General features: G+C 31.3%; 3 protein-coding genes across 3 annotated transcripts; all 3 read left to right on the top strand.

Annotated features, from left to right (window-relative positions):
* Positions 1 to 1289: 1289 nt before the first annotated feature.
* LOC125829207 (protein NRT1/ PTR FAMILY 1.2-like) lies at positions 1290 to 3843 on the top strand. Its single transcript, XM_049508453.1, has 4 exons — positions 1290 to 1443; positions 1523 to 1740; positions 1922 to 2472; positions 2850 to 3843. Exons 1-4 carry the CDS (start codon positions 1350 to 1352, stop codon positions 3745 to 3747), a joined length of 1761 nt encoding a protein of 586 aa, XP_049364410.1. The 5' UTR covers positions 1290 to 1349; the 3' UTR covers positions 3748 to 3843.
* A 6128-nt stretch (positions 3844 to 9971) lies between these two features.
* Positions 9972 to 12450, top strand: LOC125829208 (protein NRT1/ PTR FAMILY 1.2-like). The gene is made up of 4 exons (XM_049508454.1): positions 9972 to 10178; positions 10261 to 10478; positions 10887 to 11437; positions 11543 to 12450. The coding sequence occupies exons 1-4, from the start codon at positions 10106 to 10108 to the stop codon at positions 12438 to 12440; spliced, it is 1740 nt and encodes a 579-aa protein (XP_049364411.1). The 5' UTR covers positions 9972 to 10105; the 3' UTR covers positions 12441 to 12450.
* A 2241-nt stretch (positions 12451 to 14691) lies between these two features.
* On the top strand, positions 14692 to 17886 carry LOC125829204 (protein NRT1/ PTR FAMILY 1.2-like). Its single transcript, XM_049508451.1, has 4 exons — positions 14692 to 14795; positions 14878 to 15095; positions 16073 to 16623; positions 16807 to 17886. The coding sequence occupies exons 1-4, from the start codon at positions 14726 to 14728 to the stop codon at positions 17705 to 17707; spliced, it is 1740 nt and encodes a 579-aa protein (XP_049364408.1). The 5' UTR covers positions 14692 to 14725; the 3' UTR covers positions 17708 to 17886.
* The last annotated feature ends 484 nt before the right edge of the window (positions 17887 to 18370 follow it).

Genomic DNA, 18370 nt, shown 5'->3' with positions numbered 1-18370 from the left:
AGATAGCATACTGATCTTTTATTTCTTCCTATGCTGCATGTGACATCTATTATGACCCATCATGGACTCTTTCAATCGCCATGTGCATTGATGAGTTCTGGGCAAAAATAAGAAATTCCCGAGTCAGCCTTCATTCTTATTTGGATCATCAAAACCGAAGTACAGGGTTGGAAAAATATAAATTACAGGTCCCGAGAGCTGAAAACGCGCTGATATACAGCGTGATACAGTCGATATATAACAGTTGTATACGCTGTAAAAAAAGAAGAGAAATGGACCCAAAGCCTCTCAAATTTTGGTTTTTGTATTGTATACGCTGTATTATTTGCTAGTTGTAGGATAGGTGGAGATTGGGCCAAAGCTCAAAAGAAAGTTAGTTTTTTATGTTAGCTTAGGACAGGTTCAAGGTGTTGGGCTAAGAAGCCCAAATCAGAATTAGGCCCAAGTACTGGCTCAGGCTGGCAGAAAATCAGACTTGGGCCCAAAACTCACTTTCTTTATTTTATTTCGAATTTGTTTAATTGTTTATTTGCTAGTCAATTTTAAGGTTTTCCTAATTCGATTTCCCCAAAAGATAGTCATTTCGAGATTTTCTAAAGACTAATAATTTTACTTATTTTCCTACTTAAGTTACTTTGAAATATTTTACTTAGGTAATATCATAGTATTCCCCTTTTCCCTTTAAAATGATTTCAAGTCTATAGTTTGTCTACTTCCTAAACAAGTCAAACATGCTTATTTCTTGTCTTTAAATAAATTAGTCAAATAGTTAATTATCGGATAACCGCGTGTTAGCGGATATTTCGGGTGCTTTCAAATCCTTCCCAAAATGCTAATATGAACTCCGAACCCTTTAAATATTTTCAATTGATTTCTGTTTTAATCTTTTGAAAAAATAGTTTTCTTAGTTTTTCTTTAAAAATTAAGTGGCGACTCTTAAAAACTCGTCGTTTTCTCTTCTTTTTAAAAATAAATAAAACAGGTGGTTAAATTGAACAAAGTCTAATTAGATGTCTAAGTGAAAAATGATGTTAATTTTAAGTAGTCACCAATGAATTTAGCTTATTAAATAACAATATAAAATATAATAATCTTTTGCTCCTCTTTTTTTTCTTGCGAGATGGATCTCTTTTGGGTAAATTTAGCCCCTCTTTTTTGACCAAATTAATTTTTTTTAATGATTTGGAAAGGAAATAAATAAATCACTTTCTCTTATTCTAGCTTCATTTAATTATTATCTAAATGCCTTGGGAATATAATTTTTATGAACTTAAGTCATGTGTCTGTTCCTCTTTCTTTCACAGTGGTTGGAGTAAACAAGAATTTGAACAACAAAGAAAAGAAAGAAAATGGGGAATAGCCCAGAAGAAGAAGAAGAGTTTTTACTGAATCACTCACAAAATTCAACAAAGGGTGGTGTAAAAACCATTCCTTTCATTATAGGTATATTTGTGTTTTCTTTACTCTTTCTTCTTACTTAGCTTGTTTCATTGTGTTACATAGTTATTTTTATTTTTTGTAGTGAATGAATCATGCGAGAGAGTAGCAAGTTTTGGTTTGCAACCAAATATGATACTCTATATAACAAAATTTTACAACATGGATGCTGCTCGTGCTTCAGTCTTGTTGAATTTATGGTCAGCACTTTCAAATGGATTGTCTATTTTTGGGGCTTTTATTTCTGATTCTTACATTGGAAGGTTTAGGGCTATTGCTATTGGAACAATCTCCAGTCTAATGGTAAGTTCACTTAATCAATTTGTCTTGTTTAGCTTACCTCTCTTCTGTTAAAATCGCAAATTAAAGATCTGATTGGGATATATATATATACAACTTAGAAAACAAAATGAAAAGTAGCACAGCTGCAACTTATATACAACATTATACGACTTATTACTGTTTATTCCTTTTATCTCAACAGGGAATGATTGTTCTTTGGCTCACCGCAATATTTCCACAAATCAGGCCGTTACCCTGCGGTCAGGATCAACTTGATTGTAACGCAGCAACAGCAGCCCAACTTGCTGTAATTTTGTCTTCTTTTGGGCTTATTTCCATTGGTGCTGGTTTTGTTAGACCTTGTTCCATAGCATTGGGTGCCGACCAATTGGAGAACAAAGAAAATCCAGATAACGAAAGACTTATGGATACCTATTTCAACTGGTTCTATGCCAGTGTAGGAATTTCAATCTCTGTTGCAATGACTGTAATTGTTTATATACAAGACCATTTTGGTTGGCAAGTTGGGTTTGGTGTCCCTGTTTTGCTCATGGTTTTATCTGTTTCCGTTTACTTGATTGGATCTCCTCTTTATATCAAAGCAAAACCTAAAGGGAGTTTGTTCACTGGATTGTTTCAAGTATCAGTCGCAGCCTTCAGAAAAAGACATATCAATGTTCAGTTGAATTATAGTGATGACTGCTACTATAAAGCACCTGAATCAAAGCAACTGAAACCATCTATTGACTTCAGGTATACGCGCCTCTATCTTTTCCTCAGTGGTACATAGACATCTTCAACGTCCATTCATGTGCTCACTATCATACAATATTTTTTTAACTGACTTACATGAAATTGTCCAATGCATTTAGTTAAAGCAAATTATTAGTGTGTTTAAAGGTCTTTGTTTACCCATCTCATACTCATTTTCGTTTGACCTTTATTAAAGGAAATGAAAAGTTCAAAATAGATACTTGAACGGTGTGTATAGTACAATTTTCCCACGTTTGGTTGGTTTGAAGTTTCCAGAAAATATTTTTTCTAGGTAAACAAATAAAGAAATCGTCTTTCCTAATGGAGGTAAGGAAAACAAGTTACACTTTGATTCACTCATTCGTTGTATATTATAGGTGTTTGAATAGAGCTTGCATAATTGAAGATCCTCACATGGAGTTGAAACCTGATGGAAAAGCTTCAGATCCATGGAGTCTCTGCTTTGTGGAACAAGTCGAAATAATGAAGTGTTTTCTTAGAGTTCTTCCCATGTGGTCCACCTGTATTATGCTTCTTGTGTCGTTCGGTCAGCCACTTTCGATATATCAACTACTGACCGTGGATAGACACATTACCCGTCAGTTTGAAATCCCAGCAGGATCATTCGGCGTGATTATCCTTCTTTCTTTGACAATCTGGATTGCTTTTTACGATCGTGCTTTGGTGCCTTTACTGTCAAGGTATACTGGACTGCCGACTGGGATAAGTTCATTTTCCAGAATGGGGATTGGCTTATTTCTCGGCATTGTTGCTACAGCACTTTCAGCTATAACAGAAACCATACGACGCAATAAGGCAATCAATGCAGGGTTTGAGGATGACCCGAATGCTGTGTTAAACATGTCCTTTATGTGGTTTGTACCACAGTTTGCACTATATGGGGTGGCTGAGGGTTTGAATGTGGTTGGACAGATTGAGTTCGTTTACAGTTTATTTCCAAAAACCATGTCCAGCTTTGCAGCATCTCTTTACACCTTTGGCCTTGCGGTTGCCAGCTTAATTAACAGTCTCTTGGTGAGCATGGTGGATAGTATTACCTCAGCTGGAGGCAAGACAAGCTGGCTCGCGACCAACATAAACAGAGGTCATCTAGATTACTACTGCTGGCTAGTGACTTTCTTATGTGTGATTAACTTCCTCTATTTTCTAGCCATTTGTCGGTTTACTGATCAGCATCACCATGATGGTAGGAGTAGCTTATTTCCTGAGGTAGAAGAGGAACACTCCGAGAATAGGCGTTTCCATGGTGCTTAATGTGTACGCTATGTTTATGTTTGAATCATTTGCATGTATTGTAACTTCTCTCGAATCCTTGACCTAAAATAAATTGAGGGCTTCTTTCTTTAAGACAGAAAATGAGTGCCAAAAAAAACTCTCACATTGTATTTGGCCAAAATCATCCTTAAACGATACTCCGAATTTAGATTACATCCAAGTATTTAAAAGTTAACAACTTTTATCCTTCTCGCATTCTCCATGTATTGCTAGAAGCAATGTTTATTGGAGACTTCCACTTCTAATACTGGTGAATGAAACTCAAATGTGACACATAATCAGAATTTTGATCACCTAAATATTAGATTGCCCTGAAAAATTATTGATCTAATTATAATTTGGCTATGAAAAAAGTGATGATAATTAAGCTCCAACTAATTTTCGTTGGTAAATGAGAAGAATAGCAAATCAAGTATCCTCACACTCTCTAACAATTTTTTGTTAGATCAAGTATCCTCACACTTTCTAACAGTTTTTTGTTAGATCAAATATCCTCACACTTTTTAACAATTTTTTGTTTCAACAAGCAAAGATTTTTAATTTTTTTTCAAGGAGCTTTTTATAGCTGGTATTGAAATTATGCGGGAAAACTTTTGTCGATAGTCACATAAACTGCACATGTTTTTGTAGGATCCCTAAACTTTTTGACAATATCTAACAAAATGTTAGAATCGTCTTTGACAAATAAAATTTAACATAGTAGCTAGTTGGTTTATGCCTGCTGGAGTTGGTTTTGTTAGACCTTGTTCTATAATATTTGGTGCTGATCAACTGGCAAAAAAAAAATGAGATTTGAAGTTCGTTATGATTGGAAAGTTGGCTTTGGTATCCCTGTTTATCCTCATAGAGATTTAAATCCCGATAGATCAGTTTCAAATCCTAGATGGTTATAATTATATAAGTATTAATAATGAAGGGTTCACTACCTTAAAAAAAATTCTAAGTAGCTATCTTGTCGTGAGATTTTATTTTGTGATTTAAAAATATGAAATGAAATCAATATTTGGATATGTGATATTATCTTAAGTTTTATCCCGTATTCTCCAAAAAAACTTGATTTAAAATTTTATATCATGATTAGATATATTTTTCAAATATAAAAATTGACCCATAAACTTATATTTTCTTTAAAAAAATAAAAAAATTTACATCTATCAATTATTTGTTTCATATTTCAAACAAAATTTATAGTTGATAAGTATTATTTTTCTTACGAACCTTTAATCAGATTACTATCACCAATCAAATTTATTAGTAATATTATTACACATACAAATCTTTTAATCATTGATATTGAGAAATATAACTTTTACTTTCACCAATCAAATTTATAATTGAATTTTTACGCTTATCAACTTTTAAACCATTTATTTCAAAAAATGGATGTTCAACCGAGATTGCTCGCATTATGTGAAATGATTATTAAGAGTAGTACACTACAAATCATATTAAAGTTTGATAATAAATGTTGTATTTTATTTTTACATTAGGCTTGTGATAGTGTATTATTGTATTGTATTGTTTTTTTGTGATATAAATTTTTACTTATCTAGTAAGATGATATAAAAAATTGACAATTTTGATAGTTTTTTACAATTTTTTATTTTTTATTTATAAAATATGAAAAAAATATATAAAATTAATGCCAAAAATTCGTAAATAAATATAGTAACCTTAAATTCAAAAATTTCAACAATTTTTTTAAATTTTTATTTTTTTTTCGATAAATGATGAAAATGAGTAATTGATTAATAAAAAAAATAAATATGAAAATGACTTTATGCTGAATTTTTAGGTTATATTTTTCATGTTTTTTATTAATCAATTACTCATTTTCAGGATTTATCGAAAAAAATAAAAATTTAAAAAAATTGTTGAAATTGTTGAATTTAAGGTTACTATATTTATTTGTGAATTTTTGGCGTTAATTTTCTATATTTTTCGTAGTTTTTATTAGTCAATTACTCATTTTCGAGATTTACCAAAAAAAATAAAAATTTTAAAAAAATTATTGAAAACGGGTCGAGTAGTTTATTTAAAAGGGGGGGGGGGTATATCTTTTCGAATAGTTTAGGGGTATATTTGACCCTTTTCCAATGTCACGTGGTAATGTAAAAATGACGTGGCAATTCTATTTGACAATTTATTATTTTTTATTTATAAAATATGAAAAAAAATATATAAAATTAATGCCAAAAATTCGTAAATAAATTTTAAATAATGGAAAATCCTTTTGGTCAGAAAATTTGGCCAGAATGATATTTTATCTATGTTATTTTACTTTTAAAAATATTTTTACCCTTTTAACTTTAATACCTTTTAACTAAAAAAAATAGAAAAAAATCAGTTTATTTTAAAATAAAAAAGATATTATAGTTTTTTTAAAATTTCTGACTAAATTTTCTGGCCATTTAGCATTACCCTTAAATAATTTACTTATTTTAAACTATGTAAAACGACTCAACAATTCACTTTTTTTTATCGAGTCAATTATTGTTGTATTAAAAAAAGTTATTGTTGCATTTGTATCTTTCCTGTTCACTTCAAAAATATAGAAAATATGTCAGCATAAGTTGAGATGTAGCACATGGATTATATATTAAATTGGTTGCATTAAGTAAGGACATACCATTAAGCTTCTAAAATAGTATTGCCTTGGGTACTATTTAGTTGCAGTTGTATCTTTCCTGTTCACTTCAAAAATATAGAAAATATGTCAGCATAAGTTGAGATGTAGCACATGGATTATATATTAAATTGGTTGCATTAAGTAAGGACATACCATTAAGCTTCTAAAATAGTATTGCCTTGGGTACTATTTAGTTGTCACCATTTTAGATTTTACGTTCTTAAAGAAATAAAGTAAATTTATTATTGTATTTTAATTTAGTGTTTTTTTTTAAAGTCAAGTTTTCAATCAATGAACATGAATTAATTTATTTTGATTAATTAATTTGACCAATGAACATGAATTAATTACTTAGTTTTTTATATGTTGGTCACATACATATTTTCAGGGCTAATAACTTTCAAGAGTAAAATAGGAAGAATAGTGTCGTTTATGCATTAATTTTATAAAATAATCACAAAATTAATTTTTAATAAAAACGACACATAAATAAAAGAATGGAGTAATAACTTTACAATTAATTTGCCTCATTCTTTCATAGCTTAAAAATCCTCATTTCATTAAGGGCATGTCTGAAAGGACACTCTGTTAATTGGATTTGGTGTAATTGGGTGTAATTACCAGTGGACTACTTTTTAATTATTATTTTTTATTTCTATTTTTATTTTTTTGTTTTAATTTTTTTTACTTTTATTATTTTAAGTTCTTTTTTTATTATTATTCGAAAAGTTTGTTTTTATTTTATATTATTATATTTCATTTTCTTCTTGTTCTCAACCTTACTTTACGTGATTCTATGCAATTTTTTCGTATTATCTATTTCTTTATGCCATGCTTATTTTCTCATTGGTGTAATTTTATTAGTATTCTATTTTTTAAATTAAAATATAATTTATTGTTAAGTAAGGTTATAGACTTAAGTTTTCTTTTTTTTTAAAAAAATAAAATAAAATCATATTTATGTATGTTATGTTGAAATTTGCTATGAGAGTATTATGCTAAATTTTTTGTTTTGAATTTATAGCTTATGTTATATTTTCAGTTTCATTTGTTTTAGTAATATTGAATTCACATTGCACATCATTTTTTAATTAGACTTGATAGATTGTCTTTTTGTCAAGCATTTAATAATTTATGACATTTTATTTATATATTAATCTTTTTATCAAACATGCATTTCACGATGTTCGTAGAAACTTTATGCTTTTAGTTTTTATGATCAATTCAATTGAAATATATTAATTTGAAAAAATATAAATTAGTTATTTTTTCATAATATTAGTTAAAAGAATATATGTTTATTAATTAATATATTTTCAAAAAAAATATATATATCTTAAATATTTAAATTAATGTCATTTATAAAGTTTCTTATTTGTCTAGTATAAATTTTAAATAATTAATTTTTATTTTTAAAATTTAATATAATTTTATGATTGCAATTGTGCATCCAAATAGACCATGTGTAATTACACTGTGACATCCAAACAGGACATATGTAATTACAATGTAATTACACTATGACAACCAAACAGGTTAGTGTAATTACTAGGCTGATAATTACTATCCTAGTAATTACACCAATTTCAATTACCAAGTGACTTTCCAAACGGACCCTAAATCTTTGCTCTGCCCCATTCTGTCACTCCTAAATTCGAGAATTAATTTGGAAGCATCAAATTTAAAGCGAGTTAATAGTGGGTTACATGGGGGTTGGTGCTTCTATTGTTTTTTTAAGGAAAAAATTTTTGGCCAGAAAATTTGGTCAATTAAGTATATTTATTTCTTGTGTATTTATTAGGTATATTAATTATATCAAATTGGATCAACGAATATAATTATACAAGTGTATCAACTAATCACTTGTATCAATATAGTATGTTAATGGTGATGAATCCTACTGTACTTTTTCCCCAAATAAATAAGCTCCTAAACTTTAGTGGTACTATCCATAAAAATAGAAATTTTAAAGATTTCTAATTATATTTTTTGATCACTTCAAAAGAAAAATAAAGAAATTGTCTATGGAAAAATCGAATTTTATACCGAATCGTAAATTTCAATATAGACCAAATAAATAGAAAGAGGTGAGAGGAAGGAGAGGGGCGAGAAAGGAAGAGAGGGCTGTGAAGAAGGAAAAGACGAGCCTAAATTTGAGAGAGTAGAATGTTGTTATAATATTCCTAAGTATATGCGTCCTAACTTAACACAAGAAGTTCCATATAAGAGAATTTTTTTTATATATATATACGGAAAAGGGTCAAAATTGCTCCTGAACTATGCGAAATAGACCATTTATACCCTCCATTACATTTTGGGATCAAAAATACCCACGCAGTTATCCCAGGAGACCACAAATACCCTCAAGAGTTAACACCCCAATTTTTTAATGACGTGGCAAGCCACATGGGACTAATCCCTCCACCTAAGCATTGCCAACTAAGATTCACTACAAAAGAACTTGACTTTTAGTGGCGACAAAGTCGCCACAAAATCCCAAAATATTGCCACTAAAGGTTATGAGTGATTTTTAGTGGCGACTAAGGCTCCAACAACTATTCGCTAGTAAAACCTATTTTTCAACAAAAAAAATATGATAATTAATTTTCGATTGCGACCTAATTTTCTAAAATAAATAACTTGCAATATCCATATTAAAAACATCCAATATTATTACGAAAAATAATCAAAATTACTTCTCGATTCAAATCTCCTACTATATATATAATGCATCATTGTACATTTTATACATTTACATATGACAAAAATAAAACATATAGTGTCTTCAAACTCCTACTTAATCGATATCATAGTTGGTTTTTTAAAAACAATGAAGAAAAAAACACAAAATTAGAATTTAATGTTAAAAACTTTTAGTGACGATTTTCTGGGCTTTTGTGACGACTGTTGTTGCCGCTAAAGGTCTAGTTCTTTTGTAGTGAATCCTAGTTGGCAACACTTAGGTGGAAGGATTAGTCCCACGTGGCTTGCCACGTCAACAAAAAATTGGGGTGTTAACTCTTGAGGGTATTTGTGGTCTCTTAGGATAACAGAAGGGGCATTTTTTATCCCAAAATGTAACGAAGGGTATAAACGGTCTATTTCATATAGTTCGGGGGCAATTTTGACCCTTTTCCGATATATATATAAGTAGGCCTTATTAACTAGTGATGTGTTTTAAAAGTCGTGTGGGTTTATGCGGGATGCGCCTTTACAAATGGTACGAGAGTCACTTCTCTATCAGCATTATCGATATGGAGTTCAACTGACTTTAGACAAATCACGCTCAGCCTTATCGATGTGGAGTTCAACTGAATTTAGACAAACCTCGCTAAGGTGGATCAAACCTTATGTATATGCCTCTAATTAAGACAAAAAGTCTCACATCGAGAAATGTTAGATATATAAATAAGCAAACCTTATCAACTAGTGACGAGAACGAGCACTATCTTTTAATTCTTTTATGACTGTATACTTCATTTACCATAATATTTAGTTAAGATAATTTCGTAAAATATATCAACTTATAAAATGTCTTTGTGTAACTAGTCCCATCAATAAAACATGACAAAATTGAGCTAAAATGGTGTGCTTAAATTAAAATGGTGCATATCCCACCTAGCCCCTCTTATCTTTTACTCTAGGTCATACTAAAGCCAGAGTAGAGAGTGAACTGAAGAGAAGAGGAAAAACAGAGTAGTACTGAAAATGGACACAGAAACACAATTAGTTGAAGAAAATCCAAGAAAAGGTGGTCTTAGGACCATGCCTTTCATCATTGGTAATCTCTTTATTTTTTTGTTCTTCAAATTGCTTGCATTCATTAGGTACTAATTATTTCATTTTTTTTCTTCTTTTTGCAGTGAATGAATCATTTGAAAGAGTAGCAAGCTATGGTTTACAAGCAAATTTGATAATCTACTTGATGAAATATTATAACATGACTGCTGCTGCTGGTACTAGTATTCTTGGAATATGGACTGCACTCTCAAATGGGTTAGCCATTGTTGGGGCCATTATTTCTGATTCTTACTGTGGTCGCTTTAAGGCTGTTGTTATTGGATCCATTTCCACCCTTATTGTGAGTTGCTAATTGTTCTGGACTCAAATTGCTTCATTCAGTTATTCTAATTTGTTTGTGCAATTTGTAGACAAAAAAATAATAATAGTTTTTTGACTTAATGTTAGAGTGAGATCCATTTCCGTTTGAGAAAATGTCATTAATTGTTAACTGAAATGAGCCAAAATTTTAATGAACGACAATGATGAGCCTTTTCTCAAATTTCGATGACATATTGAGCCTTTTCTCTATGTGAAATTAGCCGGTGCAAAAAGTATGTTGTTATTGTAAATCTGTGATGACAGGGTAAGCGAATAATCGTTGCACTTACTTAGGTGAAAGAGATGGATTCTGTTTTAGAGTGAGTCATTAATTGTCTTCACTTATTGTGAGTTGTGCCATTTCAACAAGAGGTTTTTCTTTTGACAGGGAATGATTATTCTATGGCTCACAGCAATGATTCCACAACTCAGGTCTTTACCCTGCCCTCAGTTCCAACATGTTTGTAATGGAACAACAGCATTCCAGCTTGCTGTTCTATTTTCATCTTTCGGGTTTATGTCTGTTGGAGCTGGTTTTATTAGACCTTGTTCTATAATATTTGGTGTCGATCAATTAGAAAAAAAAGGGAAACCCGAGAACAAGAGGCTTGTTGATAGCTATTTCAACTGGTACTATGCTAGCATAGGGGTTTCAACTATTCTTGCAGTTACCACTGTCGTTTATATCCAAGAGCGTTATGGTTGGAAAGTTGGCCTTGGCATCCCTGTTATCCTCATGTTTTTGTCTGTCTCAATGTTCCTTATTGGTTCTCCTTGGTATATCAAAGTGAAAGCTAAAGAAAGCTTGCTCATAGGGTTGTTTCAAGCAGTTGTAGCAGCTTTTAGGAAAAGAAATACTCGTCTTCCATTGACTGATTGTGATGACTACTATCGTTGGCCACTTGAATCAGAGGTCTTGACACCATCAAATGATTTCAGGTCAGTGCTTCCATCTTTTCACCAATGGCATTTCCATTGTCAATATTACTCAAATGTCTATATGATATGATATTTATTGACATAAGATTTTATTGTACGTTATAGGTGCTTAAATAGAGCTTGCATGATTGAAGATCCTGAAAGAGATTTGAATCCTGATGGATCAGCTTCAAATCCATGGAATCTCTCTAGTTTGGAACAAGTTGAATCATTGAAGGCTATTGTTAGAGTACTTCCTATGTGGTCCACTGGTTTTATGATCTATGTGACCATGAATCAATTCTCATTTTCTGTACTTCAAGCAAAGACCATGGATAGACATGTCATCCCTCAATTCGAATTACCAGCAGCATCATTCAGTGTGTTCTTGATTATTGCTTTAACAATCTGGATAACTTTCTATGACCGTGTTTTGGTCCCTTTGCTATCAAAATATACTGGACGGCCAAGAGGGCTAAGTCCTGTTACCCGAATGGGAATTGGCTTATTAGTCTCGTGTATGTCTATGGCATTGTCTGCAATAACAGAAAGCATAAGACAACAAAAGGCAATTGAGGAAGGGCATGAGGACGACCCACATGCTTTAGTGAACATGTCTGCTATGTGGCTCGTGCCACAATATTTACTACTCGGAGTGGCTGAGGCTGCCCATGCAGTTGGACAAATTGAGTTCTTCTACTCTCTATTTCCCAAAAGCATGTCCAGCATCGCGTCAGCTATGTACACTATTGGGACTGCTGTGGCGAGTTTGGTTGGAAGTATTCTGGTGAGTGGCGTGGATTGGCTTACATCAACGGGAGGTAAAACAAGCTGGCTTTCTAGCAACATTAACAAGGGTCACCTGGATTACTATTTCTGGCTACTTGCTTTTTTGAGTTTGCTCAACTTTTTCTATTTTGTGATGGTCTGCCGGTTATATGAAACTGGTAAAGATGGGAGCAGTAGGTTATCTCATGTGGCAGAAGATAAAGAATGTGATTATAGACTCTTACATGAATCTTGATGATATGTTGTACTGCAATGTTGAATGATGCAACTACTACTAATTAAGTTAGCCAATAGAGTGTTTTCATATATTTTTGAACTGTGTTGTGACTTTCCTCAGACAACATTTTGGATACCACATTGTCTTTTGTCAAATGGAGGCTTAAGAAAATGGTATTTGTTGGATTTAAAGCATCTTATTACTATTTTAAAGTGCATAATTCCTCATGAGAAATGTCAAATGTATTGCTGCATGTTTGTAGCATATGTTGTGCAGCATTTGAGTGTCATTTGATGACATTATATGCCCTATTACTCCTACTCATTGTAGTTGAATGTGGTCATTAGTACCTTTTGTAACCTCTTACCTATTATTTCTTTTATTATTCTACCTCATTATATCTTGTAACTCATGTAACCTATTGACTATTTATTTACCCAATTCACTACCTCACCATCTTCCTATTCATTGCAAGGAAGAATTCCTCGCTTATAAATAGTGTGATCTTACTTTGTATTGGGGATCTGTGAAAGTATGCAAGAAATATGATAAGTGTGGAAAATTTTGTAGTGTGAAGTGAGGTTAGTGTAGTGAAAGAGAGAGTTGAGACAAAAAATATTATTTTAAATTTTTAACTATATTTACTATACAAACGAGAATATTTATATGTTGAAGGAAGATGTTCTTTTTGTGGGGCTTTGGACTCTTCAACTTATTTAGAGTTGTTTGAGTTGTACGAAGTTGTTGGAATGTTGTATCCTGGAGGAGACAAGTCAAAAGTGATATTGTTGGATCAATGAAGATTATGCCACAGTGGACTTGAATCTCCTTAAATAGAGCGAGATATCCGCACCTCAGTCTGAATATTTTTTATCCAATTTTGTCATTTTATTTTCAATTATAATTTATTATATTTATGATATATTGCGTAGTATTGACTATTAATGTGTCAAAGTAGCCTTTAATCCTTCAAATTCTTGAAGCAACTTATGCATCACAAGTTCTGTAAAACCAAAATCCATAAGCATATGCATGTATTATTGAACTTTATCCACTTTAATAATGTATGCGCTAGCCTTTTACCTTGTTAAAGTAACTTAACTTTTCTCACTATATTGTAACAGTAATGTCACTATTACAACTATAGCAAAAAACTATTTTATAATATACCAAAAAATACAATAACTGTGTTTTCTAAATTGAAAGACCTAAATCAATTATTTTTATAATATTAGTTTAGAACATATGCTATTAATTAATATATTTTCAAAAGACTATATATATCTCAAATATTCAATTCAATATCAATTATAAAGGATCTTATTTGTCTAATATAAATTTTTAGTTTTAACTAATCAATTTTTATTTTAAAAATTCAATATGACCTTATGATTACATTTGTGTAATCAAACAGTACACTTGTAATTACACTGTAATTATATTTGTGACAAACAAACAAGTCAATGTAATTACTAGGCCGTGTACTTACTAAGCTGGTAATTACTACCTTAGTAATTACACCAATTCCAATTAGCAGTGACTTTCCAAACAGACCCTTAATGATTAATATTCATATCTTGAAAACAAACAAACTTAATGACTGAGATCAAAATAATTAAAATTAAGATCATCATTAAGTGCAAACAAATGAGATCTAAGTAATTAATACAAGGACAAAACATGAAGTAAAAATAAAAATATATTTTTAAATAAGACAAATAAAATAAATATGAAATATTTAAAATATCAAAATATGTAGTAACTCTTTTTTTAACATACTGTACCAAAAAAAAAGAATTTTTTAAAAATACATAAAGAAACATTTCATCAAGCAATCAGTCACTTTTTTTCCTATACCGTAAATTTTTCATATATCTTTTAAATATTTTGAATTATCAATTAGGAATATCAATTATTGTGACTTAGAGTAGTACTTTTTACATAGATTACAAATAAATAAATTTCATTACCAAAAATTTGATAATTTCATACGCAAATTTCCGATCAAATTTAAACCGTTTAACTCTCAAAAATCAAAATATGTCACATAAATTGAGAAAAATAGAATAATAATTCTGATAGTTTTGGGAATAGGAAAATTGTTGGGAGAAACAAATGCATGATTGTAAATAAGAATATTGTGATCTTTTTAAATGTGGCCATAATATGGAACAAATTGTTATGGTTATTTCAGGCAAGGAGCATGGACCTGACCACCTGGGACTGTGGTTTATTGTTTCTACTCTTTCTCTCACTCATATTATAAAGCCAAGAAGAAACTGAAGAGCAAAAACAGAGTGAAAATGGGCATAGAAACTCAAGTTGAAGAGAAGCCAAGAAAGGGTGGTCTTAGAACTATGCCTTTCATCATTGGTAATTTTATTTTATTTTTTTAAAATAAAATTGTTTGTGTTTAAGTACTAATTATTTCAAATTTTTGTTCTTATTTTTGCAGTGAATGAAGCATTTGAAAGGGTAGCAAGCTATGGCTTACAATTTAACATGCTAATCTACTTGATGACATATTATAACATGAGTGCTGCTACTGGTACTACCATTCTTGGACTATGGGGTGCACTTTCAAGTGGATTGGCTCTTGTTGGGGCAATTATTGCTGATTCTTACTGGGGTCGATTTAGAGCTGTTGCCTTTGGATCCATCTCTACTCTTATTGTGAGTTGTGCCATTTCACAATTGCTGAATTTCATTTTTTTTGCATTAGTTATGAGTTGTTTGGTTGGAAATAAGTTATATTAAATTATCCATATATTCATAACTTATCTCATTACTATGATATAATTGGGCTCCCTTTAGCTATTACATTGGTTCCCTGCAACCTTCCACCAGTATGGTAACTTTCGAATAACAAGTTAAAAGGAACTTTTAAAAGTGGAGTGAAGGATAAGGAATTTTTGAAATTTCAAGCTGAATTATAATTTGTAAAACATTAGGGACAAATATTAAAATATTTAAAAATTGTTCTCTCTATAATATTTCGAACTTTTTATTCCCTCCCTTTTCTTTTTCTTTTTCCAACTTTTTGTTCCTTATTTCTTTGCCATTGATTGTGAAAATTTATGGAAAATAGTTGGTGAAAAAAATTCAAAATATTTGTGAAAATTTATGGAAAATAGTTGGTGGGATTTGAACCTTGGATTTATCTGTAGTGTCAGGATAAATGAATTAGTACTATGGTTACAAAGTGTCAGAAGTCCGTTACAAGAAGTGATCAATTTATTCCCTGCTTTCTTATTTTCTTCTGGTCATATTTATATTTATCCATCATCATACTTTTTGATATATTTATCGTTATTAATCAATTTTTGAGTACATATTTGCCTTAAACGCTTAACTCCTATGTCCCTATCCTTATTATCTTACGTGGTGCCTATATGAATATATTTTTGGCATAATTTCTAACCATTACAACAAAATTAATTTTTAGCGGCAATAAATAATAACTTTTTTTTTGAGAGTATAAGCTCTCAAATATGACCCTTTTTTTTGTTTTTTCTAATCAATAGCTAAATCGTTCAGAAGGATGAATGTTGAACAAGCACTTGTATGGCTTTCTCTCATATATTCAATTATTTTGGTGCTACCATATATTTGGTCCCTTGGCTACAAAGTTTAACATTTTTCTTGGACAGGGAATGATTATTCTATGGCTCACAGCAATGATTCCACAACTCAAGAATTTACCCTGCTCTCATTTCCAACATGTTTGTAATGGACCAACACTACTACAACTTGCTGTTCTGTTTTCATCTTTTGGATTTATGTCCGTCGGAGCTGGTTTTGTTAGACCTTGTTCTATAATATTTGGTGCTGATCAATTGGAAAATCGAAAGAACAAGAGGATTCTTGAAAGCTATTTCAATTGGTACTATGCTAGCACAGGGATTTCAACTATTCTTGCAGTTACCCTTATTGTTTATATTCAAGATAGTTATGGTTGGAAAGTTGGCTTTGGTGTCCCTGCTATCCTCATGTTTTTGTCTGTCTTAATGTTCCAAATCGGCTCTCCTCTTTATATCAAAGTGAAAGCTAAAACTAAACAAAACTTGGTCATAGGATTGTTCCAAACAGTTGTAGCAGCTTTTAGGAAAAGAAATACCCGTCGTCTTTCATTGACTGATTGTGATGAATACTATCGTTGGCCACTTGAATCAGAGGTCTTGACTCCATCAAAGGACTTAAGGTCAGTGTCTCCATATTACTCGAATGCTATGCACTTTGTCTGAAACAACAAAATATCTGTTGAAGATTTTATGATATGCTAATCATAAAACTGTGTATCTATAATTTGTTGTCACTACTCTTTTCTCCTTTTTTATCAGTGATATTGCAGTTCATTGTAATAATATTTTATTGTACGTTATAGGTTCTTAAATAGAGCTTGTATCATTGAAGATCCTGAAAGAGATTTGAATCCTGATGGATCAACTTCAAATCCATGGAATCTTTGTAGTGTGGAACGAGTTGAATCACTCAAGGCTATTATTAGAGTACTTCCTATGTGGTCCACTGGTTTTATTATCTTTGTGGACATGAATGTATTCGCATTTTCCTTACTTCAAACAAAAACCATGGATAGACACATCTTCCCTGATCACTTTGAAATACCAGCAGCATCATTCAGTGTGTTCTTGATTATTGCTTTAACAATCTGGATTGCTTTCTACGACCGTGTTTTGGTCCCTTTGCTGTCAAAATATACTGGACAACCTAGAGGGCTAAGTCCTGTCACCAGAATGGGGATTGGTTTAATTGCCTCCTGTATGTCTATGGCATTGTCAGCAATAACAGAAAGCATAAGACGACAAAGGGCAATTGAGGAAGGACATGAGGACGACCCAAGTGCTTTAGTGAGCATGTCTGCTATGTGGTTCGTGCCACAGTATGCACTACTCGGAGTGGCTGAGGCTGCCCATGCAGTTGGACAGATTGAGTTCTTGTATGCTCTATTACCGAAAAGCATGTCCAGCATCGCGTCAGCTATGTACACTGTTGGGACTGCAGTGTCGAGTTTGATTGGAAGTATTCTGGTGAGTGGTGTGGATTGGCTTTCATCAACCGGAGCTAAAACAAGCTGGCTTTCGAGCAACATTAATAGGGGTCACCTGGATTATTATTTCTGGCTACTTACATTTTTGAACTTGCTAAACTTGTTATATTTTCTGGTCATCTGCTGGTTATATGAACCTGGCAATAATGGGAGCAGTAGGTCACCTCATGTGGCAGAAGATAAAGAATGTGATTATAGACTCTTACCTGAATCTTGATGATATGTTGTACTGCATTTTGAGTGATGCAATTATTAATATTAATTTAGCCAATAAAGTATTTTTATATGTTTAGACCTCTACATATATTTTTTCAAGTATGTTGTGACTTTACTCAGACAAAAATGTTAACATGCATTTTTGATACCTTAATTTTTAACACATTTTCTTTTCTTAAATGGAGTCCTAATAAAATGGTATTAGTGTGGCAAAATAGCTATCAGTGATGAATTTTTTGGTTTCATTTATCAGAGTACTAGTTGCCTCTTCGTCCTTCAAATTGTTGAAGTAATTTATGCATCATAGATATTTTCAAAAATATTTTGAATTTTTTAGCAAATATTGATTTCGCATAGAAATTATTATTTGACAAATATTTTTGACAAACAAATTCAAATTCTGGGATACTAAAAAAAATAAGTATTTGAGTCAAATTCTATTATTTGGGAACTTTGAAAAAATATCCCAATTTTTTATATTTTATAAAAATACCCATTATTTATACTTTTGAATTGAATTTAAGTTCTAGTTCGTTGTACAAAATTTATACATTTATATACATATTTTATATCGATTTTATTTGAACTTTATCTCCGAAGTCACTTCCAATTACAAGTAGTAATAATAGTTTTTCGTATACAAATCAATTGTTCCTCTTTTATA

The sequence above is a fragment of the Solanum verrucosum genome, unplaced genomic scaffold (assembly GCF_900185275.1).
Source record: "Solanum verrucosum unplaced genomic scaffold, falcon-dt-bn FXZP01000264.1, whole genome shotgun sequence".
In the NCBI taxonomy this organism is placed as follows: Eukaryota; Viridiplantae; Streptophyta; class Magnoliopsida; order Solanales; family Solanaceae; genus Solanum; species Solanum verrucosum.
Note: the sequence above shows the minus strand (reverse complement) of the source record. Positions and strands in the feature narration are given on the sequence as shown.

Excerpts from the sequence above, each read along its gene's own strand:
- LOC125829207 (XM_049508453.1), top strand. The coding sequence starts at position 1,350 with ATGGGGAATAGCCCAGAAGAAGAAGAAGAGTTTTTACTGAATCACTCA. Across the intron at positions 1,444-1,522 it reads AACCATTCCTTTCATTATAG|TGAATGAATCATGCGAGAGA; the intron begins GTATATTTGTGT and ends TATTTTTTGTAG. Across the intron at positions 1,741-1,921 it reads GAACAATCTCCAGTCTAATG|GGAATGATTGTTCTTTGGCT; the intron begins GTAAGTTCACTT and ends TTATCTCAACAG.
- LOC125829208 (XM_049508454.1), top strand. The coding sequence starts at position 10,106 with ATGGACACAGAAACACAATTAGTTGAAGAAAATCCAAGAAAAGGTGGT. Across the intron at positions 10,179-10,260 it reads GACCATGCCTTTCATCATTG|TGAATGAATCATTTGAAAGA; the intron begins GTAATCTCTTTA and ends TTCTTTTTGCAG. Across the intron at positions 11,438-11,542 it reads ACACCATCAAATGATTTCAG|GTGCTTAAATAGAGCTTGCA; the intron begins GTCAGTGCTTCC and ends TGTACGTTATAG.
- LOC125829204 (XM_049508451.1), top strand. The coding sequence starts at position 14,726 with ATGGGCATAGAAACTCAAGTTGAAGAGAAGCCAAGAAAGGGTGGTCTT. Across the intron at positions 15,096-16,072 it reads GATCCATCTCTACTCTTATT|GGAATGATTATTCTATGGCT; the intron begins GTGAGTTGTGCC and ends TTTCTTGGACAG. Across the intron at positions 16,624-16,806 it reads ACTCCATCAAAGGACTTAAG|GTTCTTAAATAGAGCTTGTA; the intron begins GTCAGTGTCTCC and ends TGTACGTTATAG.